This window comes from Haemaphysalis longicornis, unplaced genomic scaffold, assembly GCF_048455015.1.
Source record: "Haemaphysalis longicornis isolate Haplotype H1 unplaced genomic scaffold, Haemaphysalis longicornis Haplotype H1 scaffold_9, whole genome shotgun sequence".
Classification (NCBI taxonomy): Eukaryota; Metazoa; Arthropoda; class Arachnida; order Ixodida; family Ixodidae; genus Haemaphysalis; species Haemaphysalis longicornis.
The window spans coordinates 16,725,841-16,743,741 of record NW_027526460.1 but is presented as its reverse complement, the minus strand read 5'-3'; the positions used below and the strand labels follow the sequence as shown (position 1 = coordinate 16,743,741).

At 53.2% G+C, this 17,901-nt stretch overlaps 1 protein-coding gene and 1 long non-coding RNA gene across 5 annotated transcripts; one reads left to right on the top strand and one right to left on the bottom strand.

Moving 5' to 3' along the window:
* Positions 1–7,247: 7,247 nt before the first annotated feature.
* On the top strand, positions 7,248–9,390 carry LOC144152103 (uncharacterized). Its single transcript, XR_013319054.1, has 6 exons — positions 7,248–7,986; positions 8,087–8,218; positions 8,622–8,700; positions 8,960–9,005; positions 9,066–9,198; positions 9,271–9,390. It is a non-coding gene; the product is annotated as an uncharacterized LOC144152103 (long non-coding RNA).
* A 3,448-nt stretch (positions 9,391–12,838) lies between these two features.
* LOC144153983 (uncharacterized) lies at positions 12,839–17,898 on the bottom strand. 4 transcript variants are annotated; one of them, XR_013319422.1, is made up of 4 exons: positions 15,600–17,898; positions 14,828–15,007; positions 14,514–14,674; positions 12,839–13,047 (listed from the first exon to the last, which is right to left on the bottom strand). XR_013319422.1 is itself a non-coding variant. In XM_077685787.1 (4 exons), the coding sequence occupies exons 1-4, from the start codon at positions 15,654–15,656 to the stop codon at positions 12,842–12,844; spliced, it is 525 nt and encodes a 174-aa protein (XP_077541913.1). In that variant the 5' UTR covers positions 15,657–17,895; the 3' UTR covers positions 12,839–12,841. The 4 variants fall into 4 exon arrangements, 1 of the variants encoding a protein (XP_077541913.1); XR_013319421.1 differs by having other exon boundaries at positions 14,877–15,007; XR_013319420.1 differs by having other exon boundaries at positions 14,907–15,007.
* Positions 17,899–17,901: the final 3 nt, after the last annotated feature.

The window sequence follows — 17,901 nt, the reverse complement described above, 5'->3', positions numbered from 1 at the left end:
CGAGAACCTTGCCCCAGTACTCGGATGTCGAGTAAGACTTTCGGCTTGAAGCCACACCGGACAATCATTGCGCGTAGAGCAACCGGCGCGAACAAAGCAGCCCACTCTAATACGGTACGTGCAAAGATCAACGCCCATCGCGAAGCCTTCGGCGGTCAATCGTCTCCTTTTGAGCCACAATCGCACTCACAGGGTCAGGCGTTGGAAACCACGCGTCCACCACAGGCACCAGAAAACGTCTGTAGTGGGCACTCCCCTCGAAAGCGGGCAGACACAGCTTGCGAGAGAGACGGCGAGCACCGAGCTGCGAGGTGTCACGTTACCTCCCGGCGGAAGAGAACGGTCCCGTTCGTTCCCCTCGGGGGGCATCGAGTAGCTTCGGAGGCTGGAAGATCGCACCCGCTCGAGAAGAAGCGGCTGCTGATGGCGTTGTTGGGTCGCGGTAGAGGCCTCGCCCGTAGTTCGCGGCACGCGTGGACGACGGGCGCCGCGGCGGGGACGAACCGAGGCGGAGGGGATTTTGGCGGGGCGGGGATTTTGCTTCGCCACGCGGTGTCTGGTGGTGTGTACGCAGCCACTTCTAGGTACCAGCACTACGGCACAAATGCTCAGGGAGGCGGGTGAAGATGAGAGCGGCGGCGGCTGCACCCGTATCGGATCCGTTAGGCTTACTGAGCTTCGAGACTTTCAGGGCCTGAAAAGTCTGTGGTACTCACGGTGCGGCAATAAATTTGGAAACAACAGGTGCCGCTTACCTTGACCGCGCGTCGGGAAGGAACTACTTGACGCACACGTCACGTATCCGGCACATTCGAGGAAATATTGTGGAGCGACGCGAACAAGAGTCCGCGCACAGTGGCGACGGTGGCGCCACTTTAAAACTCGCAATAACTGGATTATTTTGGGTATAGTGATGGCTACTTTGCTGTCTTCGTTTCTGCATGCGGGGATGGCGTAGTTGGGGAGTGGGGGGGATCCCGCGGATTGCGATCTCGTAACAGTAGGCTCGTTGGACCCTTTTGGTTATATCGAACTATTGGATGTATCGAACTAATCGCGGAGCTTATTGCAGTTCGCTATAAACGGGTTTCACTGTATGAGTTTATCTGCGGTTACGTACAACAATCGCCAAATATTTATCAAAAAAATTTCCCGCATTTCCCCGAGGGGAAGAATGTGAAAGTGCGAATGCACGAGTTGAATTTGCGCGGTTCGGTAATGTTCGCGAAAGAGAGATCACACACACACACACACACACACAACTACAAAGAAAGAAAGATGCATTTATTCAGACACCTATTTGTGTTGTCGTTGTACTTGATTGCTAGAGCGGATCTCAGCTTTGAAATTTCGTGTCAGTACTCCTTTAAGCAGGTGCATTAGCCCTTCTCACGCCCGATTCTTGGCCAATCCCCCAAGTGGGTATGTGCCATGTCAGCGGCCAGGCAGCGCGCGCCCATCTCCCCCCGTTGCCAAGGAAGACGAGGAGATTCCTGGCCAATCCCCCACGTGGGTATGTGCCGTGTCAGCGGCCAGGCTGCGCGCGCCCATCTCCACGTGCGCGGACATCGCCGGTGGACGCAGGTTCAGGGTCGCTTAAGAAGTGCATTGCACTTAATATACGCGCACCTAGCAGAGCAGACAAACACAGCAAGCAACACTGGGTTCACTTGTTGTGCGCGCTGTAGTCAAGGAGGAAGAAAAATGTTAGGAGGGAGTATGACGTCAGGCGGCCCAGTTTTTGGCAAGCCAACGTCCTCTGACGCCGCATTCTCCTCTCCTCGGGCTCCTACCGCGCAATGCATTATGGAAGATGCACCACTCTCAGGCCCGCGGTAGCATTTAGTGGCTCCGGCTGGCTGCCGATGGAGGCGAGTGGCCATGGAGGAAGAAAAAGTTAGGAGACGGCATGACGTCACGCAGCTAGCCTTCGCAAGCCCAGCTCGGTTTACGCCGCTCCCTCCGCCGTTTCCCTTTCCCAAGCCGCAGCAGTCGGCCCAGCTAGTGACCTCCATGGTCGGGTGACCTCCCGCTAGGGGGCCAAGCGATACACGCACGTCTGCAATCGGCTCCGTGTTTGTTCCTTCTGTTTACCGGCTGAACCCATCTACGCTGACGAGAGAAGCGCCGCGGGATCCACGAGGCCCCAAGGAACCTCCCGATACCACGTTCTTCATTTTTGGTGCAGCACAAGGTCAGCTACGACGCGTTGAATATTTTGCCACGCCGCACACCTGGCTAAGCCTACATAGGCTTGCCACGCCGGCTTCCATCGCCAGTGCTAGTAACGCACGTGCCCCGTGTGACGCTGGCGGAGCTGAACGCGACCGCGCCAGCTTTGGATCGCGGCGCCGGCTACCTAATACCATAGTCCTTCAATGCTTTACTGGTCACGAAACTTCGGCTCTCGGTTCATATAGGGACCGCGCGTGCCGCTACAGGCGCCACCTCCGCATGAAGGTCATCCAGCCGCCGCGCGTGCGGCGTATTGGCCAGCTCTTGGCGTGCAAACGCTCGCTGCTTTTGGTGTCTGTGCGCTGATTAACTGCGTTTTTTTTTCGTAGTAGTTAGCGATGAATAGTCCGGTTATTGTATTAATCACCTGCCTTCAATGGGGTTTTATTTTTCGAAGTAAGTTACCGTAAACTTCGGCCGCGAACGGCAACGGCTTCTATGTGCTCTGGCACAAGCGCTGCGCCGTCGTGTTTACGGATTTTAAATCTATATTGCTTCTTTTCTTAAAGCAAAGTTGTAAATACCACACATACGGTAGCTGTGTAGTCACGGGCTGCTGCGGGCCTATCGATAATAGAATAAAAAAACTGAAAGAAACCAAGTACGCGTCGTTCAGACTACGCTTAATGAATCCGTTGATTGCTCTGGAATGCACAGAACGCTAAAGGAGGTAGCCCAATATGTAGTATTGTCGTTTCGATCAGTGTGTACATACTTGAAAACATTTAAAACGCTACAGAAACGCGAAGGATCAAAACACGAAGAGATACAGGGTGTTTCAGCGAACACTTTCAAAAATTCTTAAAAATAGGCTTTTTGAGAAAAAAAGAAACCCTCTTCAGAAGGAGATTGCTAGCTGCGGCGGACGCCAGATAGTACCAAGGGTGTGCACATTAGTTAGGTGGGTAATTAAACTCTACTAATGAACTTCTTAATTAGTGGAGTTTGGTGGTTGTTGTCAATGGTGATTTTGTGGCCCCAGAGAAGGCGATTTCATATCAGTTTTTAAAACAACGAAAATGTCGGTGTTTAAAGCCCTGTAGCGTGAGGAAACCTGCCGTTGTTTTCCGCTCAAAAACGAAACTCGGCGCTCAAGGAGCGCTAAAAGTCTTGAGCGAACGCAACGTCGGCTGGTGACGTGTTTCAATGAATGTGGCGGCCAATTCGAAATGTAAGTGCAATTTTCCCTATCTAGGAAGCCTCAGCAAGCAGCCACAGCCGCGAAAGCCCTCCTCGCCCAGCAAACAAACCTTTCCTTTGTCTGATGCGCTTTCTAACACGCAGCGATTATAAACGAACAGTAAATAAACCTAACGAAAAAAAAAAAAGGAACGGATGGTGACGTTTCACATCTTGCACGTCTGGTAGCCGCGTCAGATGTGGTTGAGACAATAAAAAAAAAAGCAAAACTGTCGCCAACGCCCACTAGGACTCCCGAAACGGGCGACCGTGTTGTGGGCGATGGCTAGCCTCTTTCTTGCGCCTACCAACGAAACAAAAGATAACGCTAGCCGTGGTATAAGGTGAGCGTTGATCATTTAAAAAACACAAGAGGCGATGGAGTTGATATCAGCTGATTCTCTCGCGTGGGGAATCATCAGAGCCTTATTGAATTGGGCGACACAGTCACTGCAACACGTCATCAGCGGATGTTGCGTTTGCACTAGATTTCTGGCGCACCATGTGCGCTGCGTTTCGGTTTCATGGGGGAACAAAACTTGATTTTTGCGGGCTGCAGGGCTCTACAGAGGGCATTTCTCTTTTCTTTAAAAACTGGTCCGTTATCGTCGTCTCCGTGGCTACAAACTCGCCACTGGCAATAACCGCCAAACTTCGCTAATTTAAAAGTTAATTACAGAGTTTTTGTTAATTAACTATGTAATTCGCATGTTTCTCATAACTGCTGACGTCCGCCGAACCTGATAGCTTGTTCCTTAAGAGAATTCCTATTTTTCTTGAAAAGCCTACCTTCAGGAATTTTTGAAAGTGTTCACTGAAACACCCTGTATATGTTGCACCGTGTGTCCTTCCGCTTGCACGCTTTGCAATCCTTGCAAAAACAGAAAGCGAAAAAAGAACAATGAAAATGATTTTATCACACGCAACAAAAATTTTCAATGTTACGAAGGGAAACAAAAGAGCGTGGTCCAGCGTACAAAAATTTATTTTTTCGCGCTGCGATGTGCAGCACACGGAGGAAACAGAATATTGCCACGTAGCCAAGAACGACGCAAAGCTTTTCTGAACGCAGCGAACTAGCGATCTCCTGCACTACAAAAGACTAGAATGAAACACAAACGTCGAAGAAGAAGTCCGCAGTGTGACGTGAACAGATGAACGTCGATAAAGTGAGTTGCGCGGCGTTTAATTGCTATGCATGCATAACTCTTGGGACGTTATTAATTTCAGATCCATGGAAATGGGATCGAGTACATTGTCGGAGAAACAAAAAATCAAGTTAGCGACAAGGTGGCACCCTTTCCGTATCAAACAATATTGCCCGACGGGACGTACGACAAAAAGAGCAAACGGACGCTCTGGTTGAAACTGCAGATAAGAAACCGGAATCGGCCACGCGCGGTTACAAAACAAACAAAACGAACCCTAAGGGATAATTCGCGGAAATATGAAAAGTAAAACCACAAGGACGTCCCAAAGCTTTTTTACACGTGAGCCTGAGCGCAATGTAATACAAGTTTGTAAACAGGCAATGAAGCACCGCTACAACCTGACTGATATGACAGAAATCCGGCTTTAAGTTAGCCTTGTACAATTCTAGGTCTACGATGCTCTCAAAAGGGTACATTGCTTTTTTCATTCTCACACACAGTGCATTTCCACACACTGTCGCACACTTATAATCGCAGCTGAAATCTCCCGTTGCTTGCCTTGGAATGGCGCCCCTCCATTTGTCACACAGCTGCCCGTCGCTCGGACAAAAGAACAAGGAAACATTTTCTGTGGTATCGTTGTACAAGGAACGACACCCCGGGACGCAACTAATGTTCGACATCGTCGTTGCACTACTTAAGTCGCATCACAAGAGCGCGATATGCACGTTACATTTTTTTCCCGCACAAAACAAACACAACTCGTCGCGGCTCCGCCGTTCGAGACAGCGCAACGCCGCCCGAGGAGTGACCTCAGTGAGAGGGTGGCGCCACCGCGCGGCGGCCAAACGCAGCATATGAAGCTCTCCCATTGAGTTACGGAGCAGTTTCGTGACCAGTAAAGCATTGAAGGACTCTGCTAATACCTAGCCATGGAGTCTGTCGTGGTGGGGGAAGATATCTCTTCAGAAGAAATGGAAGAACCCGGATGGGCCACCTATCGGCGACGACAAGAGAGAGAGAAAGAGAATGAACTTTTATTTGCACCCGTTAAAATGACGAGGGAGAGGGCGTTAGCCTAGACCCCCGTTCAACCCCCAACCGCCGGCCGAGCCTCTCTGAAAGCTACCCCCGGCGTCCCGCCCGGCACGGCGCCAACTGGACATAACACCTTTAAGCAACGGAAGAAAGGTCAGCGCCTCTCGCACCGGCAACTTCCTGAACCTCTGCCGCCCAGTGACATAAAAATTGCTCTCCGACCGCGGGGCGGTCTCGCCTCCGTTGTGCTAGCGGGAGGTTTAAAGGAGCCATGAAGAGAAAATGCAAGTTGGTTTTATTCGAAAGATTTCGTGTTTTATAGTGCCCCCAGCGCTTGTCCGGATACAAACGGTGCTTTATTCACTGAGAAATTAAACAATTTAGGTTAAAATTTTGATTTTCCCGCTCAATCGTGCGTTTTCGTGGTCCCAAGTGACATCACTGGAACCGACCGCTCTGCAGCCTAGAGTACCTTCATTCACGCATCTACCGTACAGGGTAGAGACACCTATACGCTGGCGCCGCCATTTTCGGTTGCTCGCTCGCCGCCGAAGCAAGTCATTGTGTCAAAACCGCGCTAAAATTATCGCCGCAACGCGGTTTACTGAAAAAGGTTGAATTATATTGTCTGTTTCGCGTTGCTAGGTCTCGTGGGAAACGAAAAGAATAATGCGTTGAGCCCGTTGGCCCAATTGCGGCGGCACGGGAGCGTTCAAAGGTTGTCTCCACCCTGTAAAGCGGTGTTGGTTTGTTCCCGCGTTTCTTTACGTTCCGTAACCTTGATGGCGCCACCATACCGTGGCAAGCGTTTGGTTTGTTTTTGCCCGCATTTAAACCTGGCTTGTTTTTGTTCTGGGAGAAAATATTCGTTCCCTGAAACAGTGCTCGCTCGACAAATGGGGTCACGTAAGACACCGTTGCTTGCGTCAATCGGCCAGTGTCGTCTGAGACAACCCCAAGCCCCGTAGTGCTGTACAGCTAAACCAAGCATGCTGTGCGCAGTACGAACAGCAGAACGCATCAGTACTTCTATGTTTACATGTGCTTTCGTAACTTCCACTGTTTGTCCCATCATTCTTATTGCTTTGTAAAGAGTGTGCCCTAAATTTAAGCGCAAATCGCTCGTTCGTCTAGTTTGTAAGTTCTACCTAATTTGCGTCTGCTTCTTCCAGCCTCCGCCAATCGCAGAGCTTAGCTCATGTGACGACATAGGTTCTGTTGCGGGAAATGAGCTGGTGGGTCGCATGACCATTCCCGTTTTTCCTAATTATGTACCTTATTTGAGCGAAGTTTACGTTAAAAGTGGTGTCAGTATGATTCTAACGAGACAATCTTTTGAATGAACCAAACTTGTGTTTTCTCTTCATGGCTCCTTTAAACGCGGACGTCAAACGGCGCAATGCGACTTGTCCGGTGACCTCCTAGTGATTGAGCGGATTGGGTTGGTGTGTTAGACGAACAGTGAGATGCCTACGAAGGGGGAGACAGCTCCTAGCTTGTCCGCGACACTGAACCTTGGGTCCTTCCAAGTTTCATTCAGCTAATTGGCTAGGAAGTATGCTCAATCGCTATTTACGAACAAACGTGTTTCCTTTCATGCACTCCGTGGACTGCGTCCAGCTTCGCAGGTCATTTTTCTTCACAGAGTGGAAAGGGCACTAATCTTGCAGCCACGACTCGTACGCACCCGCCGCGATGGCTCAGTGGCTAAGGCGTTGTGCTGCTGAGAACGGGGACGCGGGTTTGTGTCCCGGCCGCGGCGGCCGCTTTTCTAGTGGATACGAAAAGCCAAACCGCCGGTGTATATACGAGATTTCGGCGCATGTTAAAGATCCCCAGGTGGTCAAAATCAATCCGGAACCCTTCACTATACGGCGCGCCTCATCGCCTTCATTTTGTCGGCGCGTGGAACCTTACAATCAATCAATCAATGACTCGTACGCAGTAGCATTTGTGTTCCCGCGCAGTCGACTGTTTCTTCAAGACGTGGCGTTTTTTATTCCGTTTCGAAAGCCGCGGAAGACGGCCGGTAACGGCCGCATGATCGATAGGACCGTGAAATCGCGCCAGCCGAAGCCCCTAGCCGAAGGTTATCTTGCTCCGTGACGCAGCATAAAATGCCTTGTCATGCATTCTCCGGTGGCCGCGCGGCTGCGACTTGATGCGATAACTTTTTCGTTTTGTTTTACAACTGGCAGAATGTTCTGGAAGACGATATCGATGTGAAAGAGTGGAAGGGTAGGCGGTAGCCGACCGATAGCAGCGCCAGCGCTGTGTAATGCCAGGATAAGCGCGTTTTAGAACAAAGGGTACGCCATCTTGCCTGCCTGCTACGCATCGGGCGCAGAGTAGCTGGCGGCGCGCTGACGGCGGCGATGGACAGGTGAGTTTTTTTCCAGGCCGTAGGCTGTCTATTGGGGAAGTTTGGTACGCGCTAAGAGGTGTTTCAATGCCATAAGTGTTGTCGTTTTCGTTTCCTTCAGCCGTTTTTCGTTGTGCGTGTGACATCCCCGCTCCCAACCGGCTCGCTCGGACAAGCGAATACCCACGAGGGCCTCACGGACTTCCTTCACGGTATGCTGCTTCACAGTCTTCACCGACGACTCTTCCAAGTGGTGAGTTCCGTGGCTGAAGGCCCGGTGCGACGTGCGGCGTGCCCACGAAACCGGCTTTCGTATCATTTTTTTCGCGACGCTGAACGTTTGCGTATTGGAATTTTCCTAACCGAGCGCACATTAGCCTCGGAGCCGGACGTTTCCTGGGCCGTCGCGACGCAGGGATTCCGACTGTCGCCAAAGCTTTGCGGTGCGCGTTAGGCTGTAGCTTTCGGGACAGCGGCGCAGTGGCGGTGTTGGAGCCCTTCGCCACTGCCTCTAGCGTCCGACTCAGCTCGGAAGCCCCGTTAAGTTGTGGTGATAGTCGGTCTTCCTTTCCGAACGCCGCGGTAGCCGAGGTATATGCACTTCGATAATGCCTTCCGCTCGCACGTCCTCGGTTCGCGCGGCGTTCGGAATACAGTCGCCACCTTCAACGAGCATCACTGAAGCACGGAACGCAGCTCTGCGGTCCGCGGCTCCAAATTGGGGTCGTGGCAAAGGTGAGTGATGGAATTGGTGTCCTTGGTTCCTTTTCAGGTTCGCGTCCGGCACCGTCTCCGCCCTCCCCTTTCCCTCACCCTTGCGTCGTGTCTTATTGCACTTGCTCCTTCCCGCAAACATGCACTATTCTTCTGGCTAGGCAGGTACACGTCTCCATCTGTCCTATCTACTGAGCTCGACGACGCGTGTTTTGTACTGAGGTGTTTTCTGGTAATAAAAGTGGTTCTGTCGCTGTTCGTCTGTTACTTTGACTTTCAGCGTCCCTTCCCGTTCCTGCCAGGCGTAATCATGGTACCCGCATTCGGTAAGCCGTGATTACCTTCGAAATTAAAACATTTCTAACGTGCTTTGCCTTTTGTTCCAGACCGCCTCCTTCCTATGCGTACCGGCCACCTCCGAGCAGGACGGGGCCGTCATCGAGACGTCCAGAATGCCGTTCGAGTCGAGCTGTACATGGGTGCGCCTGTCTTGAAATCATTAAACCCTGTTAGCAATCGGTAAGGAATGGTGATCTCCCTAAACGTAACATTTTCAACGTGATTTGCCTCTTGGTGCATACCGCCTCCTAGCTATGCGTCCTGGTTACCACCTTGGAGGACGGTGCCGTCATCGAGCCTTCACGGATGCCGTTCGAGTCGAGCTGTCCGTGGCTGCGCCTGTCTTGGAATTAAACCCTGTTCGAAACCGGAGTACTGCCTTTGTCGTTTGTACACAGTCGATGCGGCTCGCTGACTCTGTCGGCTTGAGCGGCATCAAGTACTGTGTCGGTCTCTTGTATCTCGTTTCGAACAGTATTTTAGCAAATCCTAGTTGTCATAACGGCACTCATTAAAGTTGGGAGAGAAAAAAAACCAGCGAACAAGTTCGCACTCCTAGTGAGCATAATTCCAAAAAATGATTCGCTAGGAGTGCGGTTAGGGACAGCCCTTGACCCCGTGTGAACGTCGCACCATTCATGAAGCGAAGTTCTTACTCGGGTACTTTGTCCTCTGGCTGGTGTGAAAGTGTTCATTCTAGGCAACGTGTCCTCCCAGGATTTGGCCCCGGACGGCGAAAAAGGTAAACGGACTGTTGTGTGTAACTTGTACAGGGGAGTTCGGCGTAGCCGCCGGCAAAGTAGCATGCGGACAGAAGTCTGAACGTTCTTGTCGTCACTCGTAGAGTTGACTAATACTCGGCGTACTGTTTCGTTTTCTCAGTGGCTCTAACTGCACCAATTTGTGTCGAGATAAACCATGGCGTGCCATACCAGAGTGTTATCAGATGTAGCTGCTCAAAGATTAGCGATTCAGTATCGACAAGTGTTGTACGTGAATGTGCAGTGAAGGGTTGGATTATGCATGGTGGCAATGCGAAAAACTGTCGCAAAGCGCCTCAGTGGCGCTAAGCCCCAAGCAGATCGTCACAGAGGAGCCTAGCAGCCCTGCCAGAGTGGTGCATTGCCTGTGCGAAGGATGAGAGCCTGTGGGGAACCCCGACTGAGTTTTCACCCCCAGAGGGACGTTTGCTTCAAACTCACCGGAAATAAACAGTGTGCGCGCGTTCCGGTGTTCGTAGTGATGGCGGCGTCAGTGTCTGTTGACGCTGCCAAGAGTCAAAAGACGTTTGGTTATGTCTCCCGCCTACTTGCTTGACCAGCGGGCTCCTTTATCTCGAAAGCAAGTCTGCCCTGGCAGAGAATATATTTCCTTCGTGGTCAATAAAATGCATAAAATGATTCACGATTGTTGTTGTCCTCCCTTGCTCCACTCACCAAAGCGTTCAGCACTAATCAGAGGCACCGAAAGCACAGCGGCAAACAAATAATGTTCACATACGGCCATATTTTTGCTTCAAATCAGAGGAGTCCTATTGGAGTCCTATTGGACGATAGAAATACATGTACTGAATTAAGTAAAGAAACAGTAATACGATAACAGACCAAGTAAAAGAAATGAAAGAGAAAGGAACAAAAGTGAAAAAAAATTGCCCAAAACGTACTGAATCAGGCTTACGGCTTATGCGCAGGGCTCAATCTCTGACAAGACGACGAAATCTGCCGGCTACTACCGCCATCTAACCTCCACATGTCATTGGCGCAGAGAAACGCCCTCTCACGGACAGACTCCGCCATTAAGTGGCTCTAATAATGTTCTCTAATGCGTGTGGAACTTAAACACATGAGTGATTTGCCTGGTCAAGCTAAGGCTGAAAGCTTCAGAACTAGCGCTACTAGCCACGGGTGTACTAATGGGGACGAAATATGTACGTCTCAACTCAGCCCGCATGCAGGCGCAAAGTTACACTTTGCCTCAACGGGCACTTTCTAACCATTCCGACGGCGCCGAAAAGGGCAAGGAAGGCGCCAAGAGGCATGATTTGCGTCGCCTTTATCAGGAAAATCTTTTGCTGATAAGGGGGGTATTTTCAAGCATTCTTTAGCAAAACGTTTAGTAGCATTTCGGCTGGTGTACCCACAAATTTTCCCGCCATTTTTTTGAGGGGCTACCATGGTTGCCAGACCAGGAATGCCCTCCCCGCTAAAACAGCGGCTGCAGGTGGTCGCCAGTTTATGTTCTTTTTTTTCGCTTCGTCCCTAGGGGAGGTACTACAAACGTATGGGACCCGTAAAGGCCGCGAGAAAAGACCGTAAAGGCCGCGGGAAATTGCGGGAAAATTGGGTGAGACTGCGGGAAAACCCAGGCCAGAGCCCGAGCCGCGGAGCGAGCGAGCAGGGGTTTGCAACCAGAGCGGACTATTCGCGGCCTTTACGGGCCCCAATACGTTTGTAGTAACTCCCCTGGGGACAAAGCGAAAAAAAAAAACGAACCCGGGCCAGAGCCAGAGCCCGCGGCGCGAACGCGCAGGGGTTTGTGTACGAAATGCGTACGTCTCAACTCAGCCCGCATGTAGTCTTTGCCTCAACGGGCGCTTTCTAACCATTCCGACGGCGCCGAAAAGGGCAAGGAAGGCGCCAAGAGGCACGATTTGCGTCGCCGTTATCAGGAAAATCTTTTGCTGATAAGGGGGGTCTTTTCAAGCATTCTTTAGCAAAACTTTTCACTCGAAGGTGTAACCATGGTGTAACATCAGGCTGCGCGAAAAGGTGTAAACTTTGACTCCCTTGAGGGTGTACGCGCTGACTCTCTTTTGCAGGGCTATACCTACACCCTTTGAGGGAAAAAAGTTTCGCTAAAGAACGCCCCCTTATCAGCAAAAGATTTTCCTGATAACGGCGACGCAAATCGTGCCTCTTAGCGCCTTTCTTGCGCTTTTTGGTGCCTTCAGAATGGTTAGACAACGCCCGTTCAGGCCAGATTTTCGGGACGCTCAAAATATTTCTTTTGCGGGGCTACCATGGTTGCCAGACCAGGAATGCCCTCCCCGCTAAAAGAGCGGCTGCAGGTGGTCGCCAGTTTATGTTCACATATTTATGTTCGCTCTGCTTGTTTTCCCGCCTTTTTTTTGCGGGGCTACCATGGTTGCCAGACCAGGAATGCCCTCCCCGCTAAAAGAGCGGCTGCAGGTGGTCGCCAGTTTATGTTCCCTTATTTATGTTCACTGTGGTTAGTTTTCCCGCCATTGTTTTGCGGGGCTACCATGGTTTCCAGACCAGTAATGCCCTCCGCGCTAAAAGAGCGGCTGCAGGTGGTCGCCAGTTTATGTTCGCATATTTATGTTCACTCTGCCTCGGGCCCGGGTGCGGATCTGTCAGTCCGCTCTGGTTGCAAACCCTTGCTCGCTCGCGCCGTGGCTGCTCACTCCCGCCACGGCTGTGGCCCGGGTTCGTTCTTTTTTTTTTTCGCTTCGTTCCTAGGGGAGGTACTACAAACGTATGGGGCCCGTAAAGGCCGTGAGAAAGGACCGTAAAGGCCGCGGGAAATTGCGGGAAAACCCAGGCCAGAGCCCGAGCAGCGGAGCGAGCGAGCAGGGGTTTGCAACCAGAGCGGACTATCCGCGGCCTTTACGGGCCCCAATAAGTTTGTAGTACCTCCCCTAGGGACGAAGCGAAAAAAAAAGTACGAAAACGTAGTTTCCCATCCAAATTCCCTTTTATATTCATATTTTTACTTTTTTCTTTTCAATTCTGTACATGCACGCCACTGTGCTCAAGCTGGGGTAGCCAGCGAGCTCAGGAGCCTTGATAGAGGCAGCAAATATTTAGAAAACTCTTTTATTTTCGCAATTGAAGCAAGGAGTATGAGCGACATGGCGAGATGCTACGACGTCATGTTTTGGCGGCGTGAAGGATTGCAAGCTTGTACAGAACACGGGCAGGCTTGGACGCGCTTCGGGTTTGGAGCTTCCAAGAGGCGTCCTGACTTGTCGAACAAGGCCAGCGCGCTGAAGCCAAGTGAATGCTACATCTGAAAAAAAAAGAACAAGAAGAAAAAGCCAAAGTTACACATATGCAGCAGGCAGGAACGGAAGCAGCTGCGGGCTGGCGACCCGGTTTATTACAGCTCCATTGCAGGGAAGGCAGCCGGCCGATAAGCCTCCTTAGGCACCACAGATTACATGAAATTAGTTTTATAGACTTTCAGTCATGCTTCTACGAGGTCGCGGCTTCGATTCCCGGCCGCGGCGGCCGCTTTCCTGATGGAGGCGAAAAGCAAAAACACCAGTGTGTACGAGATTTCGGCGCACGTTAGGCGCACGTTAAAAAAATGGCAGCATCTCAACTCCGTGGATAATGGCGAGGGTGCGGAGTACGGGGACCGTGACATCCAAGTTGCACTACCGAGTGAAATCTGATTTGCGCACCTACCGTCATTCGATTTTAGTCACTTCGCCTCCGCTTGCCGCGGTTTCGTATTCGGGGAAGCTCGTTGTCTTCGTAGACGTTAGCAGCAGCGTGACGCGTCTTACGTTCGTTTCCGTCCATGGCGGGAAGAGGTTATGGGATTTTCAGAACCCGCTTACATACGCGGTGCACCGCGGCGCCATCTCGTGTTTCCGCGTAGCGCCATTTAGCGTAGTTCGATGCAGTCACTGTGTAATACAACTTGATCACAACCTGAATACACCGGTGCTTTTGTGCGTTTTCCCGTTGCTAGATTATGTTAGTGGCTGTTGTCGAGTGTTTTGGAGTGCTCTTGTACCCTTTTAGATAGTTTCCGCACAGATTTTCGCTTAATGATGGTGTGCGCAAGGATTGACGCGGACGGACATTGGGAGGTCCTAAGGTACTCCGCACCCTTACAGGCGAGGGAGTAAGCCGTTTGGCTCTCGGGTGGAAACTCACGGTCGTAGCCCAATGGGTAAGACGACTGACACTTCCTCTGTCTGGTCTACCAAACACAGGCTCGAATCCTGCCGGTGCCTGTGTGATTTTTTGCGATTTTAAATGCTATACGCACGGATGCGGACGGACATTGTGACGTCTTAAGATGCTCCGCACCTAAAAAACGTGCCTCGTCGCCTGCGTTGCGTCGGCAGGTTAAGCGATACAATCAATCAAGCTTTACAGCGCAGGGTATACAGAGCAACACTTCGCCTTCCAGCCAACCCCTCTACAATACGCTTACTCTCAACTGGCACCGTTAACACGATCCCCCAGCCCCTCGAAGACCACCGCCTTAGCCAACTTGCTTGTCTATCCACAACCCCCTAAGGTTCGTTCCCCCTGCATTAACTGAACCTCATTGCTCCACTTCGACAAGGCAACTGAATCCTCATATGGATGACTTTTGAAATGCACGCTGGCTTTCTCTCATGCTACCTTTTACGGCCCTTACAAATTTCTTATGCCATTCGGTAAGTTGGCTTTCCGAATACGGGGTTGGTGAGCCTCACTACGTTGGAACTGGAGCGCACCAAAGGAGCATCGTACCTATGCGCCTCCTGGACAACGTCGAGAAGGCAGAGAGGGGGCCAGCTGGCAGGCACCTCTGCAGCATTCCAGGAGGCTGTTGATGCGGCGACCAAGCGCCCAGCCTCGCGTGCAGGGCCTTCGCATATCGCAGTCCAAGTCTGACGCCCACGATGGAGAGCCTGCGTGTGCATGGTAACCACAGAGAGGTGTTTTACGTAAGCTTTGCCATTGCCGCAACAGTGCGCAAATGGCTATGAACCAGGCCATCTGGTCCACATCGCGTGCATCTCACAGGGAGTGAACAGCTGCTGGCAAGTGCAGGGGGTAACCACACCAATGAGCCCTCTCCATTACCAGGCATGTACGGGCTACAAGCACTACCTTCTGGGCCGAGCAGTGAAAAGCCCTCACCTAGCGCGATCCGACACGTCCGCACACGGGGTTCCCCAGGCACAGAACCTTTGCCTGAAACAGGCAGCAGGCACGCCCAGCTCCAAGCCCTCCAGGCGGCCCTGCGACATGTATACATAGAGCGACTTCAGGTAAACCACGGTGTACCCGGCTGTGACCAGCCCACGTCCCCGGGACCATCGCCATACCTCGACTCCAAAGGTAAAAGGAACCCAAGAGAAAATGTAACTGGTCCCAGGTGGTGTATGGTTAAATTCCCATTTGGGCCCCGCTGGTCCCTGCTGGTCCCAACTAGTTCCAGCTGGGAATTTAACCATAAAACAGTGGTACCAACTACTATTTTCTCTTGGGAAGGTCACAGTTCTGCAGCAAGAATGAGATTTTTTCATTTAGTTGTTCTTGTCGCAAAGGCAAAAGAAAATGTTTGGCATATAAGCATTCTACTCCCGTACAGCAGCTTCCAGTGCGAGGCCAATGGAGCTCATTCTGTGCAGTCTGCATCGAATTTATGCACTTACGTTATAACACAATTTACGTTACTTCAGCCCCTCTTTTTCTTTTTAAGATAAGACCTGCACTACAAATATATGTGTAGCGCAGGTGCTTTGTTAAAAAAACGACAGGCTATGAATCATGCATACAAGAAGCGTTATATCGCTAGCAATAATTTAAGCAAATACTGCGGACTCTCACCTGCGTCCCCTGTGCGCCCAGGCTGCGCAGGGACATCAGCACCCCGAGCACCGCCATGGCTAGGAGCCGCTGCACGCAGCCTCAAGTGCCCACTGTGCTCCAGTGGAACGTGAACGCGCTTCGCCCCCGTCACGCAGAACTGAGCGCATATCTGCTGCAGCACGGGCCCGACGTGGTAGCACTGCAGGAGAGCTACGTGCCTGCGGGAGAAGGCTCGGAGCTGAGGCTGCCTGGATATACGGGCTACCACAGTCCCACCGCCTGCGACAACGCGAAGTGCTCGTTGGTGGCGTGCAGTGAGCCAGCCCATCCCCCAGGACCCTCGCGCGCGTCCGTGTTCGTGCGCGACTGCGTGCAGCACGTGGTGCTGGACACCAGTGGGGTGACAACAACTGTGCAAGAGTGCGTGGCAGTGACATTACGGCTATTCACGGGTGGTGACATGACTGTGTGCAGTGTCTATGTGCGTCCATGCCAGAGCTGGGACTCGAGCCTCCTGGATCAGCTGGTGTCTCTATGCGCAGACCGCCATCTCCTCTGTGGTGATTTCAACGCCCACCACACTGCTTGGGGAGATGGCAGGATCGACACGCGGGGAGAGCAGCTGTGGGACACCATGCTGCGCCTCAACCTCACTGCGCTGAACACCGGTGAGTGCCCCTTTAGGCGTGGCAATCGCACTGCCACTGCCATCGACCTCAGCTTGGTGTCAGCCGGGGTTGAGGCCACCTGGAGGCGGGAGCCCAGCACATGGGGCTCCGACCATTACCCGCTGCACATTGCACCACCTGGGAGGCCTGCCAGACGGCCCGCACTGCACCACATCACCCACTGGGACCAGTTCTGTCGCTTCCTTGCTGAGGAGGAGCTGGGGGAGGGAGCAGAGATGTTCCGGGGCTTGGTTCGCTGCGCCAGGCGAGCCACGCGGAGCTTCACCGTCGCCGAGGGGACCACCACCATGCCAGACCTGAAGCTGCTGCAGCTGCGGGCGGTACGGAACCGGGCGGAGCGGAGGGCGCAGCGCTCGGGGGACAGGGCAGACTGGACGGAGTACCGTCGCGTGGATGCTGCCTGCCGACGACATGCCCACCGGCTCAACCGGCAACGGTGGGCCGAGCTGTGTGTCAGCTCGGAGGCAGACCCGCGCTGCCGTCGACTCTGGGGCATCTTCCGCTTCATCTTGAAGCCCCGGATAAACCGCAACCCTCTGGCCACCCTGGCCATCCGCAAGCAGGCAAGCTTTGGGGAGCTGGCCGAACTCTTTGCGGATCACTTCCTGCCACAGTACCGGACGGAACCAAGGACCGCGGCTACGCTGGAGGAGCACGAGGGACGTCACCCGCTCAACGACGCCCCCATCAGGGAGGGCGAACTACGCAGTGCCCTCCGAAGCTGCAAGCGCAAGTCGGCGCCATGGGCAGACAGCCTCACCTACCAGATGATCCGCAACCTGGACGAGGTGGGGTTCGGCAAGCTCCTGGTGGCCTACAACCGCATCTGGGAGACGGGGCAGCTGCCGCCCGAGTGGCTGCTCGCCATCCTGAGGCCCATCGTCAAGCCGGGGAAGGGCCTTTGGGCGGTCACGGCATATCGTCCCGTGGCCCTCACCTCCTGCGGGTGCAAGCTGCTGGAGCGGGTGGCGCTGCGCAGGATGGAGGTCATCGTGGTGGAGGAAGAGGCGATCCCGGAGCAGCTCACGGGGTTTTGGAAGCACCGAGCGGCGACCGACTCCATCACTGACGTGGTGGCGGCCCTGGAACACGCCCGTGCCACCAGGCAGATGGCTGCCCTGGTGCTGCTCGATGTGAAGGGCTCTTTCGACCTGCAGCGCCCCGCCATCTCCTTGGCCATGGAGGAGGCCGGCATTGCGGGGAAGCTGCGGGGCTTCGTCGAGGCGTTCCTGACGGGCCGGACGGCGCAGGTGCAGGTGGGGAACGTCTTGTCGGCACCTCGGCCAGTGGATATCGGCACCCCACAGGGCTCCGCCATCAGCCCTTTCCTCTTCAACCTAGTGATGGCAGCCCTGCCAGGCTGCCTGCCCAGAGGGGGGGGGGGGCACAGGGTACACATGTCGGTGTACGCCGACGACATTGCCCTGTGGGTGCTTGGACCGAAAGGAGACGGCGGGGCGGTCGTGCAGCAGCTGCAGCCGGCTATGGATGCGGTGCGGTGCAAGCTTGAAGGTGTCGGCCTGCAGCTGTTGGCTGCAAAGACAGAGGCCATGCTTGTGCACCCGAGCGCAGCCGCCCACGGACGGACGAGGAAACTCCACATATACGGCGAGGAGCTCGAGTGGAAGACC